At 41.4% G+C, this 25,141-nt stretch overlaps 1 protein-coding gene across 4 annotated transcripts in view; it reads right to left on the reverse strand.

The window, feature by feature from the left end:
• MYO1H (myosin IH) overlaps window positions 1-25,141 on the reverse strand; it is a 59,068-nt gene that overhangs the window by 27,927 nt on the left and 6,000 nt on the right. For 2 of the 4 annotated variants that reach the window (XM_067539464.1, XM_067539465.1), the window contains exons 2-8: window positions 8,498-8,659; window positions 6,835-6,950; window positions 5,434-5,632; window positions 4,276-4,356; window positions 3,574-3,753; window positions 2,079-2,177; window positions 643-756 (exon numbers count right to left, since the gene is read on the reverse strand). In XM_067539464.1, coding sequence (XP_067395565.1) covers window positions 643-756; window positions 2,079-2,177; window positions 3,574-3,753; window positions 4,276-4,356; window positions 5,434-5,632; window positions 6,835-6,950; window positions 8,498-8,623 — 915 coding nt within the window. In that variant the 5' untranslated portion in view covers window positions 8,624-8,659. Of the gene's footprint in view, window positions 1-642; window positions 757-2,078; window positions 2,178-3,573; window positions 3,754-4,275; window positions 4,357-5,433; window positions 5,633-6,834; window positions 6,951-8,452; window positions 8,660-23,985; window positions 24,077-25,141 lie in introns of those variants that run through there. The other 2 variants (XM_067539463.1, XM_067539466.1) reach the window with 2 other exon arrangements.

The raw sequence follows: 25,141 nt of genomic DNA on the forward strand, positions 1-25,141 counted from the left end.
TTGCACATTACAGATTTTAACTTTTCCAGCTTTCTGCTGACAGAAGAATTGTTTAAAACATTTAAACTTTGGGATTCTGCATCTGGCTGTTCAGTACAGAGTTCATAGGGGTGATCTGAAGAGGACAGTGGAGAATAATTGGTCAAGTTCACTGAAGGCAGGACAAGAAGTTATGGCCTTAATTTGCAGCAAGGGAGATGATTTAGATTAGATATTAGGAAAATTTTTTCTAAATGTGGGATAGTTAAGCTCTGGAACAGGCTTCCAAGGGAGGTTGTGGAATCCCCATCACTGGAGGTTTTTAAAAACAGGTCAGACAAACACCTGGCAGGGATGGGCTAGGTTTATTTGATCCTGCCTCAGTGCAGGGGGCTGGACTAGTCCACCTCTCAAGGTCTCTTCCTGCTCTATATTTCTAGGATTCCCTGATTAGCGCAGTGTCTGCTTGCTTGACTTTGCACACAGAGCCATTGAGAGTTCCTTAGAGCAGAGGCTGTCCTAGAGCATTTGGAAGCCACCTACCCCCTAGGACAGTACAGGCCACCATGCACAAATCAAAATCATAGCAAGGGAGGGAAGCAACACCTTGGGTCCCTGCCTGCAAATCTGAATGGAGGCTTCCTGTCTCCCTGAAGGTGATACCTTTGAGATCCATTTGATTTGGCTGCCGTTGGTGATGATGGCATGACCGTTGCTATCTTCTTCATACTGAATGTTCCCCAGGTGCAGGACACTGGCAATGACCCCAAAGAGATGCTGAGGCCAAAGGAACAAAGACGGTTAAAAGCCAACTTCATACAGTTCAGTGGTCATTACTCCTAATGAGACTACGCTCTTCTTTGGCTGAGTGGTAGTGCAGTCTGATGAGCTGAAAATAAACTACTTCTACACCTGGCGCTAGGTTTTGCAGGGCTCTGTGCCAGGCAGTAGGACTCTCTAGCCCCTTCCACAGAAGGGCCCTCCAAACTGGCTACCTCCTTCCAGTCTGACTCCCCTGGGGTATTCAGTCCGACTCCTCTGATTATTTCAAATTAAGCCAGCTGCTCAACCTAAGGAGTAGATGGATGATGGGAATCACCAAAGTTCACAGGAGAGGCAAAGGGGAGGTCACCAGGGGTGCAGGGAACAGGGCCTGTATCTCAGGCCATTTTGGTGCTGGGACCATCACTTTTACTGACCCTTCTTCCCTGACTCCTGAGAAGTTCGCAAAATGCAGGCAGCAGGAAGAGGCACTTCACTAGATGACACGGTTAAGCCAAAAGCAATCCTTGCACTTGCAAAACAGAGTTAGAGAGCCATTTCAGAGAGCCATAGTTTACACTCTGATGAACTCTGGACCCCATTTAGTTAAGTGATCTCAAAAATCAACAGCTGGGGGCTGCAGAGCGGGGACGTGTTTTAATTTGTACCATTCATTAAAAAGAGAACCGTCACTCAACAATTCTCAACTACATCCCCCAAACTCCAAATTCTATGGCCTGTGTTATGCAGAGGATCATATTAATCTCCTCCTGCTCTTAAAAAAAAAAAAAAAAAAAAAAATCAAGCAAATGTTTTAACACCACAAAGAGTAATAACAGCCCCTTGTTTTTATAGGTGTCATGAAGTTCTGGTGCCAGTCTCTACCTTTATACATGACACTTTCCCCCAGAGTGGTAGCAATATAGACTTCCTTTAGCAACGCACTTCTGACCTCAGAAAACACAGAGTGGGGGGAGAGGGTCAGAAAGTTTGCCACTGGCCCAATAATACTGTTTGTAAAAAACATTTTCCCCCCTGGTGGGTAAGGACCCCATTTTTCCTGCATCCCATTTTTCCATCCATTATAGAATATCAGAAGCCAGTAAGATAATCAGACAATTCCTGCATTAGGTTATCTTGTCCACTTCTGAGTCAGTGCAAGATTGTTCCCCACAACACACACTTCAGCACTGTGTCCAATCCAGTTTTAGGGTCACAAGGGAAGAGGCAGCTGTATAGTCCTTATTTGGAAATTCCCCAGATATCCATCCTGAACGAGGAAGGACTCAGCAGTTACTCCCTCTCTCAAACATACATCCCTTCTCTTGCCTCTATACCTCAATATCTGTTTCAGTGAAGTCAATGACAGAAAAGGCTTTGCGGACTGTTTTCCACTCACTCTTGTCATTAATGGAAGACACTTTGGCACAGCGACCCTATTGAGGAGAAGAAAGAGGTCTGAGAACTTTGCATCCATCACTACAGCTCTATTGATCAGCTGACTCGCGCACTGCTACCCAATGACACCTTGGCTTGGCATTTTTGATTCCCAGTTCAACCAGCTTTTTATAACTGCAAGCCAGGACTAACTTTATTTATATACACACACTCTACGAAGCACCCATATAGTCCATGGCTCTACTGGTCAGCAACAGTAACCGAAGAGCATGGTAGATGTTGAGTTTGGGTACTAGGTACTAGCTGATTTATGGAGAAGTTTTGCTACAAGTTTGGGCTCTAGCCATCTATTATGTTTATAGTGACAAACTTTGTTCCACACTGTGTCTATGCAGGGAGAAGAGCAAATTGTCTGCATGTTATACTTCATCAAGAAGGAAAGGAAATAGGCGTTCATAAAACAGCAGTTTGCTCAGATGATTCCGCTTTTTATGAACAAATGTACGGAATGCTTTTGCTCATATTATAAGCTGCTGTTGTGTAGAAGTACTCAAACTCACTTATTTTACACAAAATTAATAAAGCTTCAAAGAGAGACCTTTACACTGAATGTAACTTGCAGATAATAGTTCAGGCCATGCTTTCCATCAGCTCAGCTCTTCCTCCTAGTGACAAATGTCATTAAATCACAATGCTGCCTCTGGAATATAGCACTCATTTGCCTGGCAACAGTTTAATGTTTATCACCGTCTATCACAGACAGATTAATAACGTCACTGCAATGAAGCGGGCAGAAGCTCTAAAGTGGAATAAGCTGTTATCCGCACACAAATATCCTTACTAAGAGCACTGAGAACATAAAGCGATTGTATTGTTACATTCCTTGTGTAATAGGATTTCTCATTTCAATTTGCTTCCTTGTGAAATCCCTCTCTAAATTAGTGGGAGAGAGACAAGGACAAGTTGGATTCAGAACTAGAGGGTAGAAACTAATTCAGGGTCAAGTTTTACTCTGGTACTCTCATGCAACTCCTATTGATTTCACAGCCTCAGGGCAGAATTTGGGTAAGCCATAATGTTGTCTCTTTCTAATGGGCTTTATCTGTTAATACTGCAGAAGTTACTGCCTCAACTTCCTTTACTTCTAATATTGCTGCAGCTCTGGGCCCAGGGCAAATCAGCATCAGATGGTGCAGCAAGACAGAATATCATACACCAAGAGCTGTTCTACAGTATTATAATCACTTAGAAAGTCACTGGCTCTAAGCCATGACTTCTACCATAATGGAGTATATGGTGGGTTTTCTTCACCCTTCAAGTCACAGGTGAGCATATTGCATAATCTTTACCGAACAAAGTAACAGGTACTGCAGATCTATGGTGCCAGATTCAGCCTATGGAACCACAAAGGTGGTTCCATGCAGTTATCCCAACCTGTATAAGATACATGTACTTCTGTGGGTTGGGCTCCAGTCCTAGCCAGCGAAGTAGGTCATCTTCCCCACTCTCCAGCAACTGGTAGAAGATATGGAAATTCCGTTCCCCAGGGTTCTGATGAACGACTCGGGATTTCTCAATCAGGTAACTGAGGATGTGCCCACCTACTGGAGCTCCCTAGGGAGAAGGAAAAAAAAAAGACTGGCCAGGTGAGCTTAGACTGCTAAGCCTTCAATACCCAACAGTCCAAGTGACACCAAGCCAAAAGAAGCGTTGCAACTGCTGTATCTTTATTAACACGCACCTACCGTGACAAGTAGTGATGACACTAAAAGCTTATTCCTCTGCTCTTACTCTTCATTAGTTTCTCTAATACAAACATCACTTAGAAGTAGATACATGCTGGCTGAGCAGTAAATGTCTTTTCAACATAACTCCTGCTCTGGAGTGAAATGGATTACCTTTTCCACTGAACAGTTGGCAGTGTTGCCAATAATGCTGGAAGCTTCCAAGATACAGGACTTCAGATACCTCAGTCAAAAAACACAAGAGCTGTAAAAATGAGGTCAAAAAGGTAGCCTGCCGGGTAAATAATATTGCAAGGCATTATAAAGTTTATTGACTAAGCATTTCATGCCAGTCCCGGACAGGTCCGCAGCTACGCTTATTCTGAGAATGCTCCAACACATTTGTTTTTACCTTAAAATCAAATTGGATATCCATGTATTTCCCAAATCGACTTGAGTTGTCATTACGCAGCGTTTTTGCGTTTCCAAAAGCCTGCAGAGAAACCAGGGAAACCGTGTCACTCCTCTTGCTGCTGAGAGCTCCATACCTAGCATTGGACCCGTGAGGAACTGAGGGATAAATACCAACATTTACAGCTTTAGATGCCCCATGCAATTGGCCCTGTGTTTTCATGCTTGGTAAGCCAATGGGCAGCTAAATCCCATGGAAGTCTGAAAAATTAGGTTTGTGTTTATAGAACACTTGATTTGCTTGCTTCCCTCCTTCCCCACCCACGACTGACCGTGCATTCCATGAGCGCAGACTCCATGGGTCCAGACACACCCTTAGTTACACTCAGCGGATGTCCAGTACTTTCACTTTTATTCTCTTTGGTTGGTTTTTTATGTAGGTTTAAGTATCAATGGCTCACATTTAATTATTGCCATTTTTTTGGTCATGAAGATTTAGACAAACATCCCTAAGATTTCTGAATACACAGGCACCTTTCAGCTAAAGATGACTAAATGTTTACTCCCATCCCATGAATCTATCTCCAGGTCTCAGCTTGTCTCATTTTGGGGAGAACTCTGAAAGCTTGCCCTTAATAGCAGTATCCACAGTTACCTTTCTTGCACATTAGGCAATTAGTGGGACAAGTGACAGATGCTCTGAGAAGCTTGTTCATTCATTGATGTGGTTCAGCATTTATTAAACGGTCTCAAAATATTTTCTCCTTTCCTTGTGGAGCTCTACCAACAAAAATCCCCTTTTTATACAGCATTTACATCAAGAGAAGAGAAAGGGTGTTTTGATTATAGATGAAGAAATACTGTAAGCTGAAAGCTACAAGTGGAAAAAGAAGTTGAAATCCTGAACAGCAAATTGGCCTATATCAATTCCTACACATTTTCCAAATCAGAAAGGATGTGCTTGCAAACAGGCTGAATTACTTGCATTATCGTGCAACCAGAGATCAAATATCCCTGCAAACTGAAGGCCATTCTGCTGATTAGATCTCCTCTCCCTTCCAGGCATTCAAAACATCTCATTTCTATCTACAAAGAAATCTTGCAGACTACAGCCCATCTCTTCTGCATGGTACACCTTTAGGTTTTCATTTTGTTTTACCTCCAGAACAGGATTGGAAAGCAGCAGGCGATCACGGACTATTTGCAGCTGTTCTGTAGTCGGGCAGGTCACCGCATAGTACTGCAAGATCTTCTTGGAAGCTTCTGTTTTCCCAGCTCCACTCTCCCCAGAGATGAGGATAAAGTGGTTATTGTATTCAGTGCACATTACCCGGTAGGCATTGTCAGCTATGGCATATCTGAATAAGAGTGACAAAAATTCAGCTTTAAGAATTATCCCAGAAAGTTCTGACTGGAGTAAATGTTTCACACTGGAGACAGCTAAAATTTACAGACCGTGGACTGGACAGACTAGCAATGTTCCAAGCAGAAAATTTGCTGATTCACAACTTCAGAGTAGAAACCTTAATTCAAATTGAGAGGCAGGCACATGATGGAGGAAAAGAGCTTTATCAACAGAACCCAGTTGAACTGCGCAAGCTGCTGTGGATACAGGTTAATACACTGCAGGTCTGCCATCTAAAGGTTAAAAAGAGCCTGGTCTGCCCCAGCTTCTGCCCATGAAGATATTTTAAAGGTAATCATAATTAGTGAGGCCTCCACTGAGTAACCCACAGTGGGAATGCAAAAACCAACACTCCAGCTTTGAAATTTGATCTCATTCCCAGAACCCTGAGCGGACACAAAATTTGTATCTGCATCTGATCAGCAAAAATGGTCTGCTGATAGAAAACGGATATCGGCAGATTTGCAGGGCTATGCTCATTCCACTTCCTGCTCCTGGAGCTCAGGGGAGGAGGAACAAGTTATGAGCACGGAGAAGTAGGCAGAACACAGGGAGCCAGGCGGAAGGGCAGAGACTGTGAAAGGGAACATTTTAAACAAACTAAAGAGGGGATATACTCAGTACTGGAATTATGCCAGGGCACATCATGGCTGAGCCCTGATACCTCATGATGGGACGTGAGACAGAGTGAGGAGAGCACACCCTGAGCTCTGACTTGCTAGAGAAATTCCTACATTCTAGCCCTGTCTGACAGATTCTTCCCTGTGGCTTTCAACAAATTGGCCTCTCAGTTTCCCCTCTGTAAAATGGAGATAAATACTTACCTGCCCTCATAGGGAAGTTGTGAAGAGTAATTAATATTCACAAAACATTTCAATTTTCAAAGCCCGGTGTCAATATTAAGTTGAAGTCACCCTCCCTCCAAGTTCTGACATCCAAATGCCCATCTCGTGGAGACATATTGTCTAACTGAACAGTTATTAGATAAATAACCTTACAAAGAGCAGCAAGTTACCTGCTAAATTCACTATTACGAAAAGCCCCTCCCCCCCCCAATTGCTTTTAAAACTCTTTGCAATACAAAAAATAATAGAAATAGCGACCTTGAGAAAGGCCAATTGTGAAGTGGAAGCAGAGGAATTTAGTGCTACTTACATATGTGGTGGCAGTTCAAAGAAGTTGACCCCTTGATAAATCTCCATCTGTTTAATGGAGTAGATGCCCAGCTCCTTGTAGGGGTTCACAGATACTAGAAGGGTACCAATGTACGTCTGCAGGGAGGAACAGAGTGTAGACAAAGCACAACTGTGTCACTAGCACAACTTATCCCGAAGGCACAACCTCAAACATACCATGTGAAAACTGACAAAATAGAACACATGGAACTTTTCTGTAGCAAACATTTCTGTGCTCCATTTCTAACTCCTCAGACTTAAACCCCTTATTTAAAGGTTGGCTGGTAAAGGAATTACATTGTTTCAGGCCTTTAATTGTCATAATAATTTGGAGATTTTTGATACCTCTGTTCCTTGATGCCTATGGGATTTGGTTCCTATTTAGATCCCAGTTAACATAAGGCCGTATTTGCCCACACCAACGCTGTCTTGTTAAGTCATTGAAAGTCTGCTGTCCTCTGGAGGGGACCAATACCAGATGCTTGATTGGAAAGATAAATCCATAAGCCATCTGGTGGTTACTTAAAAACATGCATGTCTGCAGTGTAGTAGTCCTGTTGGTCCCAAGGTATGAAAGACAAGGTGGATGAGGTAATATCTTTTATCGGACAAACTTCTTTCAGGCTACACGGAGTTCTCTTTTCTGCTCTGCTTCCTTCCCCAGACCTGAAAAGCCCTGTGTAGCTCGATAGCTTGTACCTTCCCCCAACCAAAGTTGGTCCAACAAAATATATGACCTCATCTACCTTATCTCTTTCATAAAACTCTATATGGGATAGAATAATTCCTTCCTGAACCCTGCAGATGAACCAATCTCAGGTTTCCAGGTGCATGTCTAATTGCCTCATTTTAGAATATTTCAGGGAGCCAAAGTTACCCAATACTTTTGAACCAAGCAACAACTGACATGCCCCCTTCCATCAAGCCCATTTATTTTCCCCCCACTCGCCTCATCAAAATAGTGAGCTTCCCCTCACTGAAGAGAGGTTTGGCAAGTGTCGCCGCCGCTTAACAGCAACAAACGTACATAAAATCTTTGGACCTAACTTGGAGACGTGCTGAGCACTCGCATTTGCTTTGTAAGTGCTCAGCACCTTTGAAAAATCAGGCCATTAAGAACTAGTAAATGGCCATCCTGTGGTTCAGTGCATTCTTTGTGCTTTATGCTAGCTCGGCTTTTCATGTTCCTTTGCTATTTATTGCACTCCTCTCTGACTCCTGGAACATACACGAGACCATCAACAGAAGATGCACTTTTTTTTTTTTTTTTTTTTAAATCTAAAGGGCAAACAGGGCAGTCTCCCTGCCAGGTACGACAAATGTCCCTCAGCCCCTGCACCTCTACAGGAGATGTAACACCAAAGCATATTCTTGGGGAGATCATTCACTCTATACTGACAAGCCAGCACTGCGATGACAAGAGAAATTAAGTCCCCCTGGAACTCGGATCATCCCAATACAACAGTTCTACAGAGAAGTACCGTTTGGCCTTACTCTTAGATCTGACATGTAAGGGAGTTGCAGTTTGAAGCAACCTACTTACATGTCACCTTCCCACAGTTACACATTAGTTCATACTATCTTGTATTCACAAGTACCAGCATTGCCATGAACTATGAAGTCATAAAAGCATGCAGCTTTACATAGATGAGGTTCTCTCTGTATCGCTTGCGAAGGTTGTCCAGAAAAGCAGCCTCGCTGGTGTGGGAATCCAAAAGAACAAAGTCCTGTACCCCAACTCTGTCCCGGGCTATCAGAGCCCCTTCCATGTTCAGCTGGCTGTGGTTATCACCCACCTCTTCTTTCTAAAATACAAAGAAAATAGCTCAGTTGTGTGTGGTTGATCCTCTTCTTTTTCTTAAGAGGGAGCTTTCACATTGGAGTGAACATTAGAAGAAAATCTGCCTTCATTAAAAGTTCTGGACCCTTTGTTATTTCAGTGATTTGTATTTTAATAAGGACTTCCCTTCTTCCCAGCCTAACAGCCTGCTTGGTCTTCTGGTGGTATGAGAATCCTGTGTTTTAACATCCCCCTCTGTCATCATGGCCCAGTGATTAAGGCTAGCCTGGGATACAGGAGACTAGAGTTCAAATCTCCCTCTGTGATCTTGGGGAAGCGAGTGGGAAATTTGCCCATCAGTACAGTGGAGATCATAGCACTGCCTGACCTCAGAGTTATTGTGAAGAGAAATTCAATAAAGACTGAGGTGCTCAGATAGAATCGTAATGGGAGCCGTAAGTACCTAAGATAGACACAGATAGCAGTAACGCTACCAATTCTGCATTAAAATTTGCTAACTGATCCTACGGAGAAGCAGAAGGAAGACGTCTTAATTTCAGCACAAACAGCTTTGCTAATTAGCAAAAGAATGGTGACAATTATTTAAAAGGTAAAGGGTGCATATTTATGTCTGATCTGATGGACATTATTCCTAGGGTGACCAGATAGCAAGTGTGGAAAAATTGGGACGGGGTGGGGGTAATAGGCGCCCATACAAGAAACAGTTCCAAATATCCGGGCTGTCCCTATAAAAATCAGGACATCTGGTCACCCTAATTATTCCCCAGTTATGAAAGTCTCCTAGTTCGCTTGTACCTGATTGGATGCCTGTTGCAGCTGAGCTTTCATTCTGTAAGGGAACTTGTCTTACTGAAGCCTAACAGAATACTAGAAAATCCTCAACCTGCAGTTTTCAAAGACTATTTTTCTAATTAGTGGGAAATTCAGTCCTGATGTGGATTGTATCGGCACAGTGACAATTAGCTTCTCGCTACTATGGGCTCAGAGCCTACTTGAGAATTGACAGACTGAAGATCTGAGCTTCCATAGCGGGTTAATTTTTCCAGACAACAAAGATCAGAGGGAAAGAAAAAAAAAAAGCTGTTTTCCACGTAGGGTTCTCTATAGAACTTAGAACAATTGTCTAGGAACCAGGTTTGTTTGGCTTCTAAATCCAGATGAGCCACTAAAGATTAATCTGGGCAAGCCATTAACATTGTGCCTGAGGCAGTTTAACTGTTTCCAGTTGGGTTGGTTTGGATACAAGGATATCAGGTGAGCTGCTCAAACTACAATAGCTGGGACTTCCTAAAAACAGGTGCTGCCTCTGACCTTAATTTTTATTTCCCTGGAAAAGCTAACTTGCACCTGCTGCATTGAGTAAGATAACTATTTTTTAAGTCTCCTACAAGCAGACTAAGAACAACCTTCTGAAATTTGGACAGCAGATGTCTCCACACACCAAGGGAAGAGTTCTGGACGCAACAGGAGGCTGTAATGTAGTGATGCAAAGACATTAGATGCAACTGAGTTGTCTTGTTGGAGACACTGCACTTTGGGAACGATATGGCAATAACAATGCTGTCTTGGCTAGGATTCTCCTCTCTCAAAACAGGCAAAGACTGTGCCAGGAATATTGCTGACCAAAAGGCCTCTCCATTTCTCTGCGCTATTCATTTTTGACTTATCACCTTGGAAAATACTTTTGGAATTAAGGTATTTCCCATGACTGAGATAGAGCTATTCTGCTCTGATTTACAGATTTAGGTTTATTACCCTTCAGTTTCTGTGATGTGTCAAGTGAATATATTAAACACTAGCAAGTGGACAAGTATGGTATTCTTTATAAACTTCTAAAGCACCTACATTTCAGAAGTTCTGTACAAATGTTACATTTCCAAGAGCTCATTTCTCACTCTCTGCACAATTTACTTTGCTTCTAAGGTCAAAACTTTAAAAAAAAAAAAAAAACAAAAAACAAAGTTAAGGTGAGCTCAAAATGTTTTAAGCAGTTCTAGGACTTGGTGAATTAGACTAGAGAAATAAATTGCAGATCACTAAACTTATGAAAAGATTTGAAACTGGCATTGAAAGGATATTGTGAGAGGCTATTTATATAGCTGTTGTGATGCTATTTTAATTTTTTTTACCAGAAATTGTGCAGGAAAAGTGGGAACAGGCTATTCCTGCTTTTATTTCCAGTTTCCACTGATTTTTGGCAAACCTGGACTCTGCACTTGAGCTTTGAAGAAGGTCTGGGTAGCATGAGTGGAAGAAAACTGCACTTCTAACACCAAGACTTGCTATAATGCAAGAAGACTTACACGAAAGGAAGGCCCATCAAAGCACTGAACTCAAGTCCACAACTTTTTATAGGAGTAGGATATGGAGATTTTAGTCGAGTTCAGAGAATAGTCAGCCTTTCACAAATAATGCAGTGCATTAACCTTGTCTACAACACATGAAGTGTATTTGCTAGTTTCATAAAAATCAATTATCTCTGCTTCATGAATTTATTTCCCCCCACTCCATTTTCAAAGGTAACCTTGCCACACATTTCAAATACATAGAGGTTTTGACCACTTGTAGTTATTAAAAAAATCTCATTGTACTTTTTATATGTAGGGGCACCTGGACCAAAATTTTACCTCAAGTAATTACATTAAAAGAGATTCTAATTTTAATTGGGAGTGAGACCTAGTACATCCTCTGCATTGCTTCATCCATACTGTATTGCGGGGCCATTGTTAAAGCACTTGTGTTCCACCCCTGAGGTAGAAGAAGTGGCTGCATTTTTAGCCAGGCATGAAGTACTTGATTCTTGTGTGTGACACCTGCCCTATTCAAACACCATATCTGGAGGATCACCTTCAGAATTTTCAAGTTCTTAACAGAATAGGTATCTACAGGAAAATACCTGAATCTTTACACTAAAGACGACCAGAGCGTATAGGAAGAGACAAAACCACCATGAATTTCAGCATGTTTTTAACACAATGAAGATTGAAATTTGAGTCTTTACAAAACTCAGGAAAGTGTTAGCACTTGGAAACGCCCCCCAGCTTTTGATCTCCATGTCATCGCTACTTTCATTCCACACATTTGCCTCAGTAAACCGATTAGCAAGTTTTATATGCAGTGCTGGCATCTTCTAAACTGCTAGTAACAGGAAGAGTTAGGACACATTTCTACAGTCTCAAAAAGGGGTAACAAATTTGCAAAAATTAGTTCATTGTGATCTCTTTCAATACTATACTGTGAATGATCATTCTGCCTGAAACAAAAAAGCAACTTGAATCAGTCTGTTTTGGACTTCTGCAAAACACAGGAGACCATTCATATTCCGTTTTATATCACTTGTTTTTAATTGTCACAGTAACATCCAAATTCAGCAAAAGCTTGTTCTGCAGGAATTTTCTGGTCTGGCAAGTTATGAATTACAAGCTTCAGTGTGCCAGAAATAGAAGACAAGACAAATATGTATCTACGATGTAGTCACAAGATCTGTCCTGATGTTCCCCTTCTTTTCAAATGCTATTCAACATTATCTGGTAATACAGTATAATAAGAAGTGACATCTTTCCACCTTGAAACAAAGACAGTCTTTTTGGAAATATCCTTACACTGTTTATCTGAACAAGTCAGCCTATGAAGAGGTGATTAATATTTATATTCTTAAATACACATTTTATATTCATTCCACAGAACATACAGGCTAAAGATTTACCTGGTAGTCTTGCTTTTTCCCAGCTATTTATCTCAGCATTCAACAAAGGAATGCTTTCTAATTTTAATCATCTGGACTTGCTTAAAATCTTGCTGCAATTTCAACTCTGATTGGAACATGGCCCCACCAATAGGAATTTATTAATACAGCTGGGAAGAACAACTTCTGTAAGACCTAACCAAACTGTGCAAGAGTTTATCAGCACTAACAGAGTTGCTGTTCATAGCACAGGGTCATGAACTGATCAGAAGTTACTTGTTCCAGGGTGATGACAATGAGGGGAAATGAATGTCTCAAATCAAACACGTTCATTCAGACTGTAGGATCTGATGAAAGAAGGATTTTGATGGGGGAGAGGGGGTGAATGACCCTAAAGTAGTTTAGAGTTTGCCTAGTCATAAAATCTGACAAACCCCAACTCCTCAGGTTGTATTTGCAGCTGAGAAAGGCTTTGCAAGCCCATCCCTGGAACACTGAAAGAGGAGGAATGGCCCATTCCCACTAGCCACAGTCTAGTAAAAGGCTCTTAAGAGAGGGTCTTGGGGAAAAATCTAACTGATAACAGCCATTTTAACTGCTTGGGTGAGAAGGTAAAGAATGTAATGGAAGCCAGCGGGCAGGGCACAGTGTGGAAGTTAAAGAAACCTAGTCCTGGATTTCTCCAGTCAGAAGCATTCAGCATCTTCTCAGTACTCTTAAGGTCAGTATTAAAAGTGTGTAAGAAAATGGCATTGCACTACTCTTTTCCCTATACACATTCAGTCATGGCTGTGCTGGGATAGGATGCACTGGTATCTCCCAGTAAGTAACAAACCATGATATTTTTTCATTGAACTATTCCTGAAAATCTTAATTCAACAGTCAATAATTATGGATCATCTACTCACTGGAGCTGTTCAGTTCTGGGATGCTAGAGATCTGTCTTGGCATTTATCCCACAAGTCACTGGTATCTGAGCACCAGTCATTGAAGTCTCATGCATGTGACTATGTCTTACATTGTGATCCTTCTGTTTTGGATCCTCCATTCTTAGCCAGGCACAATCTGCTTTGTCCACACACCCTCACCCCCCTTTCATTATCCTGTTTATTGCATGCTCGCCAACCTTCCCTTTCACTGATGTATTCTTGTTACCTGCATAAAAGGCTTTCTATTTAAGCTTTTCCATTTCTGCTACTTAGGGTAAGGGATCATCTCATCTAACATTTCTCCGAGGGTAAAATGATTCTTAAACAGCGGGTTTTAATACGCAAATCGTATTTTAGGTGTTTTACTGCTAGCTAAATACATGAAATGTTTATTCAACTAATGAAGTGTCTTACAAGTCTGCTACTGATACCCCTGGGCCAGCCAAACAGAACTGAAACAGGATATGAGAACCTTAACCCATGGCTGACCTAAGGAAGTTCAGAACCCAAGCCATATCACAATATAAGCCATTTCCCCTTATTTTTTGCCCCTGAACTGCTGGTGACATTCATTTTTCAAGCTGCTTTTGTCAGGCAGCTACTTTACTGTAACCAGGTTAACAGAGTTTATCATCATTAATGAGATAATGTTTAAAATGAAATAAACACAGTCTGCCTGCACTTTCAAAAGGGATTTTTAATTCTGATGGTATTCCAGAACGTCCGCTCAGTCTGGAATGCAAAAAGCCAGTCTTACCTTCTCTCCAAGCCAAGAAACATGAGCAAATAACTGATCTTGAAATCCCAGTAGCTGCCTTGCTAATCAAGTTTCCTTAACTTACTTCCTTTACCAATTAACATTCATAATTGACACTGTTTCTCTTTGACAAAGATCCCTGTACTCAGATTCAGGCAGCCCTGGCTCAATTAACTCGTTTCTTATCACCGTGTTAGTTAAAGGGGGGATTTTTTCCAAATCCAATGCTAATTATTCAGATGAAGCCCTATCCTCACCTAGTAAATGAAAGATTCTCATAGTAGGTGAGTTGTGAGGAGAGATTTCAGGGTGATAGGTCAGTGAGTATCAAGGATTTTTCTGATTTACTGAAGTGTGAGCTCTCTCACGGAATCTATTCCTACTCATTTAACTGGCTATTTTGCTCCCCCACCCCCTGCATTTATTTTTCAACATTTAAAGATTAAAAAGCAGCAAAAAGATAGGTACCCAAAAGAATCAAACTGGAGAAGATTAGATTTTTTTAATCTACCTCCAAGAAGAATAGTTTTGCTTTGGTACAAATGAACAAAAAGTGGAAAGTCCACAAGAAGTTTTGCTCAGATATTACCATTTTCTGTTAAACGTCACATTTTTAATTTTCCAACCAGCTCTAAAGTTAAGTGCAGTGCTTTCTTTTTTTGTTGCTGCTTTTTCTCTGTGGCAGTGCAATGTATAGAGGGATGGTCTAGTCTATGGCAACTTGGTGTTATAGCTGTTATTTTGAAAGCACTGAAAAGCGTTCTGGACATCATTCAGAACGGATGTAAAGGCAAGGTCTCTGCCCTAAACAGCGGGCTACAAGAAAACCCCACACTCACCCAAAGCATCACTAACTTTAACAGGGTGCCTTACAGCATTGGGGCCTACGTGCTAAATACGACAGAGTGAGAGTAACAATGATGGTACGGTTGAAGGACAAGGGTTATTAAGATCACCTGGTTACTCACTTTAGGTCCATGCACAGACCTGTATTGAGTTTTATTTTTAATATACGCAGGAATGAACATAGTTGATAAATGTATAGCCACCACAAAAGGTTTTTCTACACATTCACAAATGATTTTAGTAGCCATGAAAGCAATGACCTGAGATCACAGGTGTGAGGCAGGAATAGTAGCACCAAATGTAGCTCCCACTACACAATGCTGCTAACTCACCTCAGCCTTGGTTTACCTACTTCAGTTTTAGGCTGAGGTTGCCAATTGTGTCAGAGCCCGTGGGCATTCTGTGATGTGCTAGACGCAGAGATTACAGTATCTACAGGGTACTAGGCGCATTGTCAGTGGGGACCGCAACAGGATTTCAGCTCTGATGACCAGACAGAAGAGACTATTGTGCATTTAGCAGCTATTGTAGAATGTGCAAAAAATGAAAAGTTTACTGCCATGAATGTGTCATACTGAGTCTCTTGCTTGGCACTTAAGGCTGGTTAAAAGCTATTTCCAAAGCTCTATATTTTTTTCCCCTACATACTGTGCTAAAATACCTGCCTTAACACTCCTTGGAACAAACTCTCTCCTATTCTCATCCTTCCACATAACCTGCCCTACACATGACCCAAGGGTCCGTCCATACAGAGGCTCTCCAATTTCAGAGCCTCCCTCTCTTCTGCAAGCACATACCATCTGCTTCCCACATCACCTTTGAAAAATCAACTCAGGAACCCAAACAGATCCAAAGACAAGTGCATTGATACGCAATATCAGACCACAAAATCCTCCTGAGACTCTTTCAGCTGCTACATCCCCACTTCCCTCTCCAGATATACCCAAGTCTGCAGGAGACCCACACACAGCTGCCTCAACACAAGGTCCTGCAAATACCAGTCCTGCTTCTGTCTTCTCACCTTCTTCAGTGCTACTTCATCCCTGTCCTTGGCACCAAATGGCTAACACACTTCTTCCATACGGCCTTTCAACAAGGGTGAACTAGAAAGTGGCATTTAGAAAGCTAGGCCATTTTCACCATGTATATTGTATGGCTGATCCATTTCTTAGAGTCTAAGCTCCCTGTGGCAGGGAACCCATCTTCTTCTTTGGTTAATAAAGCACCTTATATACTGTCCACACTCAAACCAACATCAGCATGTGCTTCTAGCATTGCTTGATGGGCCTTTAAGATAACAGAGTCAGCACAACACTGAAAACTAGTCACAGGACTAGATTAGAATGCATCACTTTCTTTGACCAAGAGAACATATTTGAAAATGGATTTTAAAGTGCCCTCTAGTGGGGAAGAAAGCACAGTAGCTATTCTAGGACTGGTGGAGAGGCAGCCCGTTTGATATTTTTGGCATTGATGCCCTTTTGCGACTGGAGCAACCAGTCCAAGTTTGGGTTCCTAGGGATGTTCCAATTGGAGACGTGTTTCTTTGATGCAGTTTTGTTTGTTTACAAGAATATAGGAAGTCCTGCTTCTCCGAACGCAAGAGGAACCAAGGAGCCTCTTCAGCCAACTGACCCAAAAGCTCTCCAGCTTTCCCAGGGTCATCTTGTGCTTACAGACCTCTGCTTGGCTTCTTGCTGCCTTTGAATTGCTCCAGTTTGTGTGGTCTGTCCTGTCCTGTCTCAGCACACACGCACGCCAATAATCAGCAAAAGATCCTGGGAGCATTGACATACTCCTGTTTTAGGTGGGGGCTTACCCTTCACTAACATAACCAAGGGTATGTTCACACCTATCAATCTCAATGGGGTTTTAACTCAACCCATCACAAGCTTTCACCCAGCTCAGAACAGTGTATTCTGTTGATGTACCTGGATTTGCTCACAACTTTTGCTGGTGAAAGAGAAAAGCTTTCTAGCTACACAGAGCGCTTCTTCAGATCTGAGAATGATACTCAGTGTCACAACTCAGTAGAAGGTGGAAGAGATTGTCTCACATAAATAGTTAACATTCTAAGAGCCCGTTCAAGGTGGCCCATTAACACCTCTGAAATCATAGGACAAAAATAAACTCACACCAAAAAATTATAAAAGATAAAAAGCATCACCAGTGGGTAAACCCTTTTCAGAAAACAATCACTTCATGTCTGAACTGTCAGTCCTTGTTCTAAAAGGAAATCTGCCCAACACTTGCAAAAGATGAGCCAGGGAGCTGACATTCATAACTCTGCTAAACACTAAAACCCATTGTCTTAATAAATTCACTGGTTTTATTGCAACATTTATTCTGTAATCCACTAACCCCCGTTTTTGTCCTATGACTGCAGACGTGTTAACGGGCCACTCCACCTTGAATGGTCCCTTAGAATGTGTCAGCTACATATGCTTATGCAATTTATTACACCTTATATTTTGCTGCAACACTCTGAGTGCCTTTCCCAGACCTGAATAAGAGCTCCGTGTAGCTTGAGAGTTGGTCAAAAGAAGATATTTCCTCACCCACCTTGTCATGGGACCAACATGGCTACAACAAATTAATGGTCAGTCACAACACGGATCATTTGGCTGATTTCATTACAATATCACCATCTACATGGATAGCGCTGCCACATTTCCTTAAATTTCAGATCAGTCCTATCAGACTTGATTTTAGGAAGTTTGATCTATGCATTACAGCACACACTTTCTGCCATTCCTTGGTGAAGCTTTATCTGCTATACCCACCCCTGCTAATCTAACCAAGATAAAGAGGGCTGAACCACTGCAGTGGTCCCATTGACAGGCCTTGCAAGGTTCTCTGGCTTGCCAACCAGAACAGATTTAGAAAAGCATGCCAAAATGCCACCTGTGCTGCTGCTGCTAATTACGTCCCTTGGGAACCAGCTCCTCCCTCCTGTGCAGGATTACCTTCTGAGCAAGAGCCAAATATCAATGGTAGTTGCTGGAGGTGGGGGGAAATTCTCACTGGCACCAAAACAAGCTAAGCAAAGAGGAAGAGCAGCGCCTTCACAAGAAGCACAGCCCTACGCACATGTGCCCTATTTTCTTCTACATTCTCCAGTCGCACAAAGATTTTTGGGGGCTGAAAACTAGCTTTGTGTCTCATCTAAAGGTCCCCTTCTCCTTTTGCCTGCTAAAAAAAATGCACTCACTGGCTGAAACACTTCTTCACCACCCACTGACCGAAGCAAGGTCACATGATCTCATGGAAATAGTGGCATTCCCTAGCTCAATAAGAATTGTGTTAATATTTGAATAACTAGCTTTACACTGAACTAGCACGTCCTATTTCAGTTTTGACTCACAAATTCGGCAGAGCACAATAATGGATGGTTTTGCGCATCTCCATCACTGGCTGCCATCCTGAGAAACGGGTCACGATAAACTTTTAATGCCCCTTTCCAGCTCTTTCACCATTATACCCTTGAGATGTAATGTAAACAAATAGAAAGCTAGCGGCACGGTGATTTAGTCCATTTTGCGGGCTGGTGCGTCAAAAAATCTGGTTTAAATCCCAAGTGATTTCCATGAGCACGTCCACTGCCATGTGCTTGAAGGATGCTCTTGGAGCCGCAGGTTAAAACTAACACTCAACTGATGGCAAGTTTAGGGTGATTTCCTCCTCTGACAGAGTCGCACCCTCTTTGGAAACATCCTTTTGGCTCAAACGCATATCTGAAGGCTACTTCTCTTTTTTAAAGAGGTAGAGTGGACCAGATTGCACCAAATGGCAGAATTATTAAAACATTCCTCCTTAAAGGTTAAAAATGTAGGGGTTAAACAAGGTCTTCACTGCCCCACATATTGCAAAGGACACACAATAAATACTGTGCTACAGTATCAGTTTACTTGCACCCTCACCCTTCCCCTGCAAACACATGCATCCCTGGTTCACAAGATTTATCAGAGGCTAAAAGGGGGATAGAACTTGGAAACTCCTTGTTAAATATTAGCAGCGCACTGCTGCTCAATATCAAGACTGTGACGAAGAGCCCCAAAATCTTTGAGATTCCTCTTTCCACAATAAGCATTGCATGCCTTCTACCCCCCTTCCCTCTATTCTGATAAAATTCTTTCTTCCAAGGGTTATTTAGAAATCCTTACATACTCTTAGCACTATCAGAAATCTTAAAGACTTCTATAACTTTTCCAACAAATCAAAACCTCAACTCTTGTGCCTGTTCAAGACTAATTAGAATCTTCACACAGGATTTTCAGTGTAGTCTTAATTTCTGGGACAGGTAAATAACCATTGATACTTTATGTAGCTTTCTGAATGTACTTCTGTAGCATGAACAACAATGCAGACTTTACAGATACAAGCAACAATTGTGCATTTTCAACTTCAATGAGACTGTGGTCCATACAAGATATCCCCATAACACTTTCCACCTTTAAACTGCATTTCAGTTTTCTTATACATCAACTACTCAGCAGTTCAACAACACTGCAAGAAGCTTACATCTTAACCGGGGAACGAGTGACTAGAATGTCTGAACTACAGTACCCCGTTTTCAAGGAATGGAATTCATAAACACAATTATATTGTGGAAAACATGTCCACATTGTAACCTAATTTCTTTTCAAAAGAATACAGAATAAGAAGGTTTTCAGGTTAATCAACAGCCCAGGGAAACGCCAACAATTCTTAAGGCCTCTTGTCTGTATCTAGGGAATAGTCTACTATAGACTTGTTAAAGGGTGACTGTCTGTCCTTCTGAATAGGAGAGAGGTCGAGGTGAACTACTTCACTTTCATAAATCAAAAGAAAGAAAAAAGTGAGAAAATCTCCAGAGTTCAAACATTTCTTTAAAACCCAAAGTTTAAATACTAAATGGGCTTCATGGCTGCCATTTTGAAAAACATTAGTTTGCCAAAGGACCCTTTTGATTTCTATTTGAAATGTAAGAGCTCACAGATAATCCATTGAGAATCAAACCTGCACAAAAGGCTTTTTGAAACAATCGTGGTGCTTGTGAAGGACAACATTTTTGTGCGCAAAATAAAACATTTTAATGCGCTACAATCCATTACACATATATTCTTACATTTCCTTTCAGTAATTATTCATTAGAAAACATTTAACGTCACTGCAGATTTCACACTGGGCAGTCTGCACACAAAGGAGAAGAGTTGGCCCATTTATAAGGGACTGAGGCCTTCTTTTCTAATCTGAGAAACTCCAAGGAGGTGGGGCCTGCTGGACACAACAGGCAAGCTAAATTGTGCGGTTAACGGTCAAAGCCCCCCTGCCTACTTTGACACTCATTTAAAGATGACAGGGAACAATAGAGATTTGTTCTTAGCAACTCTTTCTTGTTATGCGGTCTACATCGGCTAAGCTGGGCCGTTCAATACATGAAACCAGTATAGATATTCTGTTCCACCTGCCATCTCTCACCCTCACTCAGTCCCTTCTCTCTTCGGTCTCCTTTTCCTTTCCCCACTTTAACACAATGAGACAGGTAAAGAATATCTTTAAAGAGTCCCATTCAACATGTCAGCTTTAATAAAACAATTGCCTGTCAGGTTAATATGAGGAGCTCAAATTTTGGGTTAGTGCCAGTAATCCCGCTCCTCAGACACAGGTTACTAAATCAGCCCTGTCCTCTAGCCCGGTATAATGAAAGATCCTCTTGGGAATGCTGCCAAAAATCTAAAATGACTTCAGACTGCAATACTGTTATTATCCAAAAATGCATCAAGGCTACTGAGAAAAGTTGCATTCAAAGTTATGAGTAACTGTTCTGCACTGAAATTACATGAATTTATGGGAGTCACAACAGTCCTTTTGCTGCACCAGTGCCTGCCTGCTGACCACAGGGCAAGTTGTCTAAAAAAACACTGGTACAGCCCCACCCCCACCTGCTAACTCCTCCACAGGGAGGTAATAGGCTAGCAAACTGAAAGGCGGTTACGCCTCATTTGGGAATTTATAACGTGGTGCACATAGTTCATAATAAGATTTAAAACTTGAACCACATGAAGAATGAAAGAATCCTACTCTCCACAAATCTTTGCTTTCTCATGCAGTTACTACCACTTTCTTCGGCAATGCCGTGCTTAGCTTTACTCCTTCTGGATCAAAGACAGCTGCTGAATCTTCATTATTTACAGAACATCACATCTTGCTAGAATCAGTAACTGCTGATCAGCTCCATAAAAAGAATTGCCACTAGATAATAAGCCTGGTGTCTTCAACCGGAAAGAAGAAATTCAGGGGTTGCAACTTCTTAAAGGAAAAACCTATAGATTTATGCAACCCTGCGGCTAGAAACAGAACTGCCCTTGAACTACACTACATTAGGGTAATGTTATCATCAAACATTGGTAAGTTATTGGAATGGGGTTCCCCCCACCTCAGGGTAACAAAGTTTATAGTATGACTAGTATCCTTTTCCCTTTGGCTAAAATGTAGGGACCAGACATCAATTTAATTCTGATGACTAGAGAAGAATATACAGTGTAGCAGGGCCATTTCGCCCCATTTATTCTTTTAAACTAAACATAGTTTTGAAAACCAAGCTCCAGGTCATTTAGTTTGATCTTATTTACCACATATCACATCTTCCTTACATTATTATTTTATTACAGTAATCCAACCAAGATCTTATTGTGCTTGGTACGGTATATACATTTAGTAAGGGGGAGTCCCTGCCCTGAAAAGCTTACAAACTAAACAAACAAGACAGGGTGGGAGAAAGGAAGTAATATTATTCCCATTTTATAGATGAGGACAGAGATTAAGTAACTAGCCCTGGGCTCACGGGGAATCTGGGGCAGACATAGGAATTTAACTCAGATTTCCCAAATCTATTCCTCTGCCTGAATGACAAGGCCATCAGTATTGTACAAGAGAGAGAAATGCACTTTTAAATTATGGCGCCTCCCCATTTGAAGAATTCCTCCTTTTTATCCAAGCTCGACTCTAAAACTGAAACAAGCAAATGTTATTTGACATTCTTCTCACCTGCTAAAAAACTACAGGAGAAACTCATGTAATTTGAACTGGTAAATAGAAGAGGTGATCCAGTGTGAATTCTTTAATTTCACAGATTATACAGGAAGTGATCAAAATAAAAAGTAACACCAAATATTCTTTATTTAGACAGTTATAGTTCAATTTTAATTATTTAGGATACTTCAAGAAGTTATTCAAGTACATTTTGAAGAGAATGAAATCCTTGTTATCTGACAATTATAGTTTCTACTATGAAATCTTTGCTGAGAATAGGTAGTGCCAGTTTTGGCGCGGGGGGAGGGGGGGAGGGGAGGGGAGGAGGGCGCAGCACAGACAGGACTTATGAATGTGACAAGGTTCTAAAAAAAAATCACGGAACAAAATTTAAACTTACTGAAACCAGTGACTACAGCTGTAACAATATCCAAGTTTTGTGCAACAGATTTACTCACAACACTGTACTGCCTGGAGTGTTACAAATACGATGAAATATTTACTGAAGAATTAATTTATGTTTATGATGGTACTTTTTTATGCTCACTTATAGTTTTTGCTGTATTTACTATAGTAAATTATTTTAATTAGATAAAGATTTGTTAAGCTACTGGATCATGCAAAGTATCTGCTGTGGGAATTCGCCCTGCCTAGCTGCATTCTCCATGACCAGCCTTATCATTCTGGATAACACCACACATCACATAATAATACTGATATCCATAGATGGAGAGTAAATCACTGTCTCAAATTACCCTGGAGATTGGGCAGCTTCTTAGTAAAAATCAGCCGATGTACTTCAATTTAATTACAGGTAAGGAAATCACATTTAATCATTCTTGTATAGATATGGACAACGTGGCTGTTTTGGGCAGCCTCCTTGCTGGTCCATTACACAGTAATGAAGTAATTCAGACTTCTGATATTTGAGTAACATGATCTTCCAAACATTTTGTATTGCCAATCAGTAGCCACTCATACACTTGGCCTCTGACAGTGAAACACAGGGAATGCTCTGCTAGGGGTGCTTTAGTCCAGACAAGATTTCTGTGCTTATTGGAGACCCATTTCAGCAAGTTCAACATCTCATTTCTCTGGTCTGCCCAAGGCTTCTAGAATGAAATGCTTTTTGTCTTAGGAAAGGCAAATGAACCAGCTCACTCCACCCAGCTGTGGCCATCCCAGATGCTTCAGAGAAAAGAGCAAAAACAACACAGAAACTAAAACAAACAAAAACCAGCCTCAAACCCAGAATACATCATTTGGGCTGAAAAAAAATCCCTTCCTAACCCCTACCAGTGACCAGCTGAAGCCCTGAAGCCTGAGATTTTAGGAATATAACATATGCACCAGCCATGCAGATGGCTTAGGATACAGACATTATAGCCAAAGCATGAACTATATTTGTTTATATGATTGCCTAAACCAGCAGGTAAAGGATAGACCAGAGCTTCACAGCATCATGTACAAGTGCCAGTTCTCCCAAGTGTCCTAAAGGAAACCCTCTCCATCTCCAGCCCTTCTGATGTTTAACATTGGGCAAACCGGTTCTTGTAGCAAAAAGGGAACTAGACATTGTTCCCCCCCCGCCCAGGCACGGTCATCTCCAGTTGAGACACACATTGTGGAGACCACTCAACTAGAGAAAGAACCGGAGGTGCTTGTAATGGTCTTTCTGTCACCGCTGTGGGCAGGGAGTGGTAGATGACAGAAGAGCATTCTAATTTTCTGAAAGAAGAAAAAGGAAATTTTTGTTGTTCCCTTCATGTGTGGCAGGACCCTATGGTGGGGGCTCTTTTCCTACCTTTCTGGAGTACTTTTATTACAGACACCACATTTTATACAGCTCTCGGAGATAAATATTTCCCTAACGGCTTTACAAATCTGCTCTTCGCCCCAGCCAGTAAATCTCTCCCCCTTTTTTTCTTCTCTGGGTCTCAAACTTTACTACTTTCTTTCTTTCACACCCCCCTCCTCTGCAGGTCTACAGAACATCAGTCCAAGCGCTAATGGGCTGGCAGGGCTCTTGATTTTGCAGGAATAAAGGAACTCTTACAATAAGCACGTTTGCATAAAAACACAAAAGATTAACCACTTACCATCTCTTCCTCCATATTGTTACAGAGAAGAACAACTTTAAAAAACTCCACTTTTTCTAGGCAAGGAACTGCCTCTTGTAAGCACTTTATATGTTGTTGCACTGCCTCATGGAGCTGGTGGTACCTCAGCTGTTTGAGTTTATGATTAGAAGGACACTTAATTGCTAGAGCTCACACAACAAAGGGAAATCCTGGTAACAATTAGGAGAAAGCAGGTGCACATAACACAGCACTGCAGAACATGGTTAAAACAATCAGATGCCTGTAAGTGAATGGGTATCATTTAGGGGCAGCAATGAGCCTTGATAATTATGCAGTAAGGAGGGTATCGTGGTATGGTAGCTGTAACTCTAACTCTCTCCTCTGGAAAAGGGGATGCTGGTTTAATAGCTCATCTACTAAACGGCTTCTCTTGAAGTAGAGGAGAAAATATACTTCTGTCCGCAAAGGAGCATTTTGTTTGTGTCCTAAGGTAGGAAAAGGAAAGACTATTTGGCTGTAATATCTCCATAGAAATACATGAACTATACCCAGCTTATTGTAAGTCAATTCTCAATGAGTCACTAGATGTTAGAATGCCTTTTTTTTTTTTTTTTTTTTTTTTTTTTTTTTAAACTTCCACCTACATAGCATGGGTGACTGCTTCAGGGAATTAGATTTCATAATGTAGTTGTAGACTGATAAATCTTAAAGCCAATAGATGATCTGACCTTTATAAACTTACTACAGTGTGTTTTAGGCTGATGCAAAGCTTTCAGAGTTTTAAGCCTATTTGAGTTAGAAGAGGTTATTATCAAAATGTGTATTTCCAAGGGACTTGAAAATTAAATCTGATTGAAATGAAGTAACTTTATATTGAGTTACCACATGATAGGGGCTTCAGACATTACTTAGCTAATGCTGGGAAACCAAGGATGGTCTGGGAGTTAAAGCACTGGCTAAGCTAGGGAGATGTGAGTTCAAGCCACTAGTATAGGCTTCCTATATGACTTTGGGCTAGTTACTTGACCTCTCTGTGCTTCAGTATCCCATCTGTACAGAAGCCTACACTGGAAGTGGTTGGCAGTCTAGGTACTTACCTAAGCCAAAAAACAAACAGAAGTCAGCCCTACCCAACCTTGGTGTGGGAAACAGGTGGAGGAGGTAATGATGATTA

Source organism: Emydura macquarii, unplaced genomic scaffold (genome assembly GCF_026122565.2).
Source record: "Emydura macquarii macquarii isolate MOO-44397 ecotype Brisbane River unplaced genomic scaffold, CSIRO-AGI_Emac_v2 contig_554, whole genome shotgun sequence".
Taxonomy (NCBI): Eukaryota; Metazoa; Chordata; order Testudines; family Chelidae; genus Emydura; species Emydura macquarii.